The sequence below is a fragment of the Chenopodium album genome, chromosome 3 (assembly GCF_948465745.1).
Source record: "Chenopodium album chromosome 3, dcCheAlbu1.1, whole genome shotgun sequence".
Classification (NCBI taxonomy): domain Eukaryota; kingdom Viridiplantae; phylum Streptophyta; class Magnoliopsida; order Caryophyllales; family Amaranthaceae; genus Chenopodium; species Chenopodium album.
The window spans coordinates 78,475,879-78,484,523 of NC_137836.1; the positions used below are offsets into that span (position 1 = coordinate 78,475,879).

General features: G+C 32.7%; 1 protein-coding gene across 1 annotated transcript; it reads right to left on the reverse strand.

The window, feature by feature from the left end:
* Positions 1-6,814: 6,814 nt before the first annotated feature.
* Positions 6,815-8,227, reverse strand: LOC145624333 (B-box zinc finger protein 32-like). Its single transcript, XM_081677338.1, has one exon. It carries the CDS (start codon positions 7,888-7,890, stop codon positions 7,108-7,110), a length of 783 nt encoding a protein of 260 aa, XP_081533464.1. The 5' UTR covers positions 7,891-8,227; the 3' UTR covers positions 6,815-7,107.
* Positions 8,228-8,645: the final 418 nt, after the last annotated feature.

Consider the following 8,645-nt stretch of genomic DNA (forward strand, 5'->3'; position numbering starts at 1 on the left):
AACATTACTTAAAAAAAATTGTACAAGCTAGAACTAGATTTTGGTACTATTGCAATTGGCTAAGTGATGAACAGATATGAGATACTAGGGTAAAATAATTGGCTACTTTTCCGACTTTGCGTGAGTTCAGGGTCAAATTTCACCAAGGTCATTTTAGAAGAGATTTTCTTTAAATTCTCCCCTTATGGGCCTTGTCTATGTGTGTATGGGATTAAGGGGATTTGCCCAGCATTTTATAACTCAATGACCCGTTTGGTAAGTGGTGATAAATAAAACTCCGTATTCTGTATCCATTTCCATGGTTATGAGTTTGTCCCAAATTCTCTCCTTTTCTTCACCAATTTCATTTCTATTTGTTACAAAGTATTATATAGAGTGGTATTTCGTGATAAATTGGTAACAGACATTAATAAAGACAATAAAAACACAAGTCTAAAGAGGAAAATGTATTTCAATTCTTGCCAAATTAAACTGTTACACATATCATTCAAACAATCCCTACTCCATATTAAAACTATTGTCAAGGCCAAATTTCAAGAAAAGACAACACCTTTAATTTATTGTCTTTCAAAAAAATTCCTCCAACTTCATGGCATGATAAAAGAAAAAACAGCATTCCAAATACAGTGTACTAGGAACATCATTAAATGAAATTTTTTCAAAAAATAAAATGCTCCTGATAATGTTGGCCTTTAGCAAGGATATACATATACTGAAGATAAGCCTCTTGTATTGCCAACATGCATGCATGTAAGCCCATAATAAACTTCAATTATTGCCAACATTATCTTACATAATCTCATCTCAACTTCTTTACATGTCTTCTCTATTTCTGATGACTTTGCTACTAGTTTCTTCTACATCTTCTTTTGTACTGTAATTTAATACATCAAATAGATTATCTCTTTGGAATACAATGTCACATCACTATCCAATTAATTGTACTCCATAGCTTTCTACAACATTAATATATTACAACAAATTAGGCAAGTTATTTAGAATACTAATTCTTTGTTTACTTTCAAGTGATTCAAAATGGAGATCTCGAGTTTTAGCAAGTCATGAGTCTCGTAATAAGGCTACACCAAATTCGAGCCGTAACAATTCAACTACATGCATTTGGAAGTATGGTTTATGAAATTATGACTTTTCTTATTAAACTCTACGATCTAACATATGCACTTATGCAACTAAGATGATTGACTTATAATGGGTGCTGATTTTAATACGGTTTTTTATTTATGGACATAAACTGTTGATTCAACATTAAAAAAATAAACTAAAATAAATGTGTGTTGTATGTGGTGTATTATACGTGTTTGGTATGAATTTTTATTCTCATAGAGTCATAGTTGTGTAACAACAATGATATTAGTTATAATAACATTGTACAGTACAAATTAAAGTATATAATGCTAGGTGTAAGATTAAAGCTAGAACAATACTCTATTTCCTTTGGCTTTATTTTCGATTGAAGATTGTGATTAAGATGTGTATTAGTGATGGAGAAAAGCTATGATTAAGATTTGACGCTTAATTAGACCCTAAAAAGCTATAAAGCTACATCAACCACAAGTAGGCAGCTTATCAGATTAAACAACTTAATTACTACTTAATGCATGTCTTATCCATGATAATCATTGATTTTTCCGATCCAATATTCACCTTAACAAATTTTCCTTGAATTACTTTAATTTCTCTCATTCATGTTAATTCCCATTTTATACTACTAGCATTCTTTTTTTCTTTTGGTAACTACTTTTGTTGTCATTGAACAAAAATAAATTAAACAATAGAATAATTTATATTATCATGAATAAGATGTGCCCTAAAACCAAATTGTAGTTCATCTTACAAGTAAGAATAATTACCTAACAAGTATAATGTTTTCCTTAACTTTATTTAGTAAAGCAAATAATACTAATGTGTTAAGCTCCCATATATGATGAATTGTCCCTCATTTGATAAGAGTATGTATACAATTGCGTTACAAACTCGAAACTATTTTATGATTTTACCTACTCAGCTACTCTCGCCTTTCTAATTCTGGGTCCAGAACTTCAGATTTAGGGATCAGTTCTAGGTGATTAGGTAATAACACCCTCCCAATTGTTGTTGCGGGGGATCGAATCCACCATATATTTAATTAGGGCTTAGAGGATTTTCTCACCTTCCCTTATTCATCTCAAGGATTTGATCTAGTTTTATGTTTTGTTATCCTATAAATTATCGAAATTTGTCGATGAGCACCCATATTGATAAGTAACATTCACTTCTACTCCTTGCATAATTTTGTTGAGGACTTGAGGATGGAAATTATGAGACTAATAATGGGTGAATTAATAATCTGTATAATTTTTCTCCAAAAATTAATTATTATGATATTCTCTTAAGAAATAAAGTTAAGTATTATTAAATTTATAACATATATGGTATGATTAGCGTAACGTATGTATGAACTATGATATGATCAATGATGTCAACAGATTAGGATGCTAATCCTCTAAAATATTGGCCGAATTTGTGGATCATTTATATGACACGCCAAATTCTTGATTAATTAATTATACGTATGTCGCCTAAGTTCGAACATGAATGGCATGAGCCACAAGCTGCCTATTAAAAGTCTTCCTCTAAACATTGTTTATTTTATGAGCCTTTTTTAATCAAAGTGTTTATTTAACTAACAAGTGGAACTAAGCTAGCTTTAATTTGGTGTTGATTAGTGTTTATTATACTTTGTTTGGACAATTTTGGTTTTTGGATTTATTTGGAAGTCCTCTCATTGTTTACTCGAATAAGCGAGGTGATTAGACCAATAGAGACCTTTATCACTAATGGGATTATATAGTCAAACACGTATGCTCACTTTGTACCTAGCTGTATAATACGAGAATGATGCTTCCTAGTTGGTGCATGCTCCACAACATAAGGCAAATAATGCAGACGGGATTTAATCTTACGTATTAAGAATTACCTCACAAGGGCAAGTATCATCCACTCGACGCCCACCATGTGACATTATGACAATATTAATATGTTCGATGTTTACACACACTTTATTTTTCAGGGGTGATTGTCCAAAATATAGCTAGTCCTCCCTTAGTAAACTCATTGCGATTTCTTCTCAAAACAAATCGAACGTTTAGGTAGATATGCATTATTATAAGCTTAGGTGTAATAATCTGAAGATCAGTGAGAACTAGAGAAGAAAATAAAACAATTAGAGAAAATCCAAATTCTAAAAACTACCTAACTAGAAGTTGATATTAGATAATAATTCAACGTATGAAGTCGCTATTAGCCACAATTTCAAAAGATTAAAGTAAAATGCAATTCTTGTTAATGAAGAGTCAAAACTACCAAGAAATATCGACCGGTAGTTGAGAAAAATATCAAGATTAAAATAATGAACTCCTAATTTTGTGGTGTTAATCTCATACAACAAATATTACTTATTAATTAATCTCAAAAGATCTCTTAATTTTTAAATGCACCTTAAATTTGGCTAAATATTAAAATTATACAGATTCTTTTATTCCTTCAAATATCTCATATAACGTGTGGATTGGAGCAATTTACTCCAGCTTGCACACATATTTGATCATTAGTGGGGTTTGAAAAGTTTAGCAATGTTGAGTAGGGTACGAACCATTCTTAACCATTCATTAATTATTAAATAATTGTAATTAAACTTGATTATATGTATTTGATTAGGCCCATCAAATCTTCATAATCCAATTTTTAATTAAATCATATAAAGTCATTGGACATAAATTGTTTTAAGAGTAGTTAGTACTAATCTATTATCATGCCCTTCTTTCTTTCCAGCCTAAGCATGCTTTGATTGAATATAATGTCCCCTATAAATTATAATTATAGGAAGTAATGTTGTACTATAGTTTTTTAATTCAAATTTTTTGTATCTTGAGTAGGGGTGAGCAAAAATTCCGGGTACCCGGAATTGGAACCGGAACCGGTTAGGAACCGGTGGGTCCGGAACCGAGATTGGACCCGGTGGTTCCAATTCCGGGTAATAAATTAAGGACCCGGTTATAACCAATTCCAATTCCAATTCTCAACATTTTGGACCCGGAACCGGTTGGGTACCCGGTTATCCAATATATCCTAAACTAAATAAATTTTAAATAATAAAAATATGTTAAATGTATCTTATTTGTACAATAAAAAAGTATTATTAATACCTAACATGAATACAAATAGCTTAATGCATATATAAATATAAGTATTAAACACTAATAATGATACTAACTAAAATAAGAATTATAATTTGTATTATATTTTAACAATTACATACATAAGTGGGTACCCGGAACCGGAACCGGTACCCGGTGGTTCCAATTCCAATTCCTAAATTTTAGGACCCGGTTAAACCAATTCCAATTCCAATTCCCAATTTTAGGACCCGGTTCCAACCAATTCCAAGTCCGGGTCCTAAAATTTTGACCGGGTACCCGGTTTGCTCACCCCTAATCTTGAGTACAACATTGTTTAGAAAAATCATGATGATTTCATGTGGTTGATAATTGTTCTCATTAGTCTTAGGAATCTAATGCTTTACATCACCTTTAGAAGTTGTTGCAGTATAATACTTGTACTATACCACTAAAATATTATTCGGGAAAATATCTAGCTAGTAGTTGTATCATAAAACGTCTCAATATTTGACAAATGTCAAGTTTTGTGTTTTGACAATTGTCGCTCATCTATTGTATTCTCAATTAAAATAGGTCTCTCTAAAATACATATGATGTATAAACAAGTAAAGAAAATGTGTTGTTATTTTCTTAGTAAGTGTGTGTACATTAATGGTGTGACAATTGAACTTTGATGCACCCGAAAAGGGTAAAATGAGCTTCAATTTTAAACATAAAAGTTAATCTAAAACTTGAAGAAGCAAAATTAATCTAAAGTAAGACAAAATTCCTTAATTTTTGCACTTATTATTTTAATCAAAGTGTAAATGTTGAAAGTAAATTGTAGATCGAACTGCATATCTATTAATAAAGACTTCAAACTAATTAAATGCTAGTTCCATAACTTTAATCAACTGTACATCGTCCCTTACGGTTTTTTATTTTATTTTTTATTAAGGATTTATAGATTAAACACCTTAAGAGTAAAGAGGGGGGGGGGGAAGGTAAGAGATCCCTACCCGCAAAGTGTCTTTAATTGGGGTTAAACCTTTAACCTCAAGGTTGGAAATTGCAATATTTCTCAATGGACCAAACTTAGTTTCGTAATTATGAGCTAATATGCCAATGATAATACACTAATACATCATATTTAGCTCACACTCTAGACTTGTTTTAATATCATCATTTAGGTGAAGATGTTGTACACCGTACACGCTTCAATTCTCTAAAGTAAAAGATGTAACATACAATCATTTTGAAGGCTGCAAAAGTCTATTATATTGTCCTCTTAAAACCATAATAGCCATGAATTAGTCCCTTATCATGTACTCCAAATTCCTCCAGCCAAGAACATGCATGTTAATGTTCTTTAAGTTTCTTTTGTATTTCAATGAGTATTACTCCTCTTTTCTCTTTCTAAGTACATGTCAAGACTTTCAACCTTATATTCTCAATATGTTAATGAATATTCAACGTTATGCCCATTTAAGAGACGAATTTACTCAAAAGTAAATATACGGTACCTTCATGTACAATTGATACGAACTAGATCAATGTCATGCTCTATACGATGCAGTAACTTCACTACGAGTATAGTAGATGGCGGCATGCTAACTAGGTAGATTGACTCCTCGGGTCATCTCAAAAAAAAAAACTGAACAAAATAATTTAGAAAAGTTTGGTTGATGTCGATGTCTAATAATGTATACAAAGTGTGTGGTTCATTGAAAAAACATGTACATAAGTCAAAATTAAAATTTGTCTATTATACGGCATTTCTAAAGAAGATGTCTAATACACAATTTAAAGCCATGCCTTTGGCATTCCTCTTAGACAATTGCGCGCGATCTCGATCAATCACGCTAACAAGACAAATCCTTCAACGCTCCATTTCAATTCATCTCATGCACTTCTCATTTCAAGGTTTATTCAATAATCAACCAAACTATGGAGTAGTATTTGTTATTCAAATTCATTAAATATTCATCACCATTTTATTAGATTATTATAAAATGAGTACTATGATACGTCAACTACATCAAGTACCCCACTTCCCATTTTTGTTACCTTCCGCAGATTTTGCTTCAAAAATTAACAATTTCTCATAATAAATCAAACTAATCAAGACAAAATGTTGGTTCAAAACTTCAAATACATTAACTAGGTAATTATTTTAAGTTAATAGAATTTTAAATAAATTTTTGGGATTGTTATTCGGGTTACCCTTGATCTCGTCTTTGATAAATGAGACTCCGTAATAAGAAGTATTGATATTTATGTTGATCTCATCTTTGATGTATGAGACTTTGTATAAATTGTAATATGTAGCGTTGATTTATATATCTATATCTATGAACTATAAAGGTAGATAAGGGAGATCTATCTAAGAATGTATTTGGTTGCTAATAATTATTCCATATATAATTCAACACTTCTAACTATATTAGCCACAAATCTAATGAAATAGATCAAGTAATCCCATATTAGTATGTTAACATTCTTGAACAACATCATGCAATGTTAACCATCACATTTCCATATATACGCTCAAGTTTCCTTCTTAGTGTTGTATCCGCAACTTATGTGACAACTAAACCTCAACGGCCGTCTGAACGGTACATGTTGAATTAACGTAACAAAGATAACAAAGACGTCCGTTAGTTGAACAAAATAATGATAATCACAAAATTACCATGATCTCATTTTTAGTTTTAGATTTAAATACATACATTCTCAAATAACAAATAAAAAAACCCACAACTCCCTTTTTTTAACCTACCAACCAATCTAATAATCTACCATTCCACATTGTCTTATACAAATAATCAATCCCAAATCCTACTCATCTTCATCTTAATTTTGTTCTCTTAATAATATTCAAGTGGAACAACTATTTTTTTTTTTTTTTCTTCTTTTTGCTAATTATGGTTTTTAGAAAAATAAATTACAATTAGCATTCAGCCCAACCTTCCTCGTGATCCTCACGTGATCGCCTGCGTTTAATAACACGCGCGAGTTTCGCTTCGGTAGCCAAGATCAGCTTAGCTGGCACTCCCGAGATCTGCTCCAACCTTCTCAGATCTTGACACGTGGACGCCGCCGATGACGAACTCCGGGACCCACATACCCTTATTGCAACCCAAAACGACGCCGCTAAGGAAACCCGAAAGGGCCAAACCGTAATTCCATCCAAACAACCACTTAGCAATTCAACCGCCATGTTCACCACTTTACCATAATCTCTCTCTTCAACAACACCCATCTTTTTGCACCAATTTACCAAAATACCCTCCACCTTCAAATCCACCACCACCGTACTACTACTGTTCCTCTCTCTCCTCCGTACATCCGCCATCTTCGCTCTCTTCGAGGTCGACGATGACGTCATCTCGGCGGCGTCTTCCGCCGCGTCTCCGGTGCTCGAAATGCAGGAAGACGACGATGAGAGAGAATCATCATCATCATCTGCCACGTCAGCAGCCTCACCGGAGCTTATCTTCGGAGGAGAGCAATCTCGACAGAACAACGTCGAAGGAGGAGGAACTCCGGCACCGGAAAACCTCTTTCCGTCAGTTTTCCGACAGCTAGGGCAAATCAACGACCTCACATGACGAGCAACAAGGAAATTCGCACAGTGAACCTTAGAATCACAAGTGTAGCACAAAAAAGCGTTGTCGGAAGGACAATACAGCGACGCTTGACCACTACAGAGCTCGCAATTACGATTCGCCATTTTTGTAAAGCTTCTTCAACAATCTAGAAAAAAAAAAAGTTGAAACAATGAAGGATTTGAAGAGGAGAGAGGAAGAAGAGGGAGAATATATGGTTGGAGCGATAAGAGAGAAGGTTTTGATTTGGAGAGAGAGAGAGGAGAGAGAATCTTGAAATAAGGGGACACGGGGCGAGGAGAGAGAAAATAAGATGAGTGGTGGAATGAGGAGAAAGAATCAAAGAGTATTTTTTCAAATTATGTGGATTAGGAAGGTTTTATATGTATATATATAAATCAATAAATGAAAAAATAAAATAAATAAAAAATGAAGAAAAAAAAGAAGTGTATGTGGAAGAAAAAAGAAGGGCTTATAATGACCACAAAAACCTCGTTTCTCTCGAAACACTCAATATTTGAAAGGAGAGAATAGAGAGGTGTTTGTTTTGGACTTGTATTATTTTATTTTGGAATGTGGTTGTGTTATTTGCCACATTAGTTTTTTTAACTGGTTTTTGAGGGGCCTACCTTATGAAAAAGAATGGTGATTATTAGTCTTTGTGTTTTTTGGTTTGAATTTTTCAAAACTCTTCTTCCTTCCATTAAAAATATCTACTAGTATGTGGGTTAAGCCATTCTATTAGCTTTAGTTATGTCATTTATTGTTTTTTGGGAATATAAAATTGAGTCAAAGCCATGTGGCAACCATCGTGTGATTCGTTTTGGAGTATCGTTTATAAATGGAAGTTACAAACGTTTAAAATAATATACGTAATCAT

What these genes read in the sequence shown, in the direction of transcription:
- LOC145624333 (XM_081677338.1), bottom strand. Translation starts at nt 7,890, where the DNA reads ATGGCGAATCGTAATTGCGAGCTCTGTAGTGGTCAAGCGTCGCTGTAT.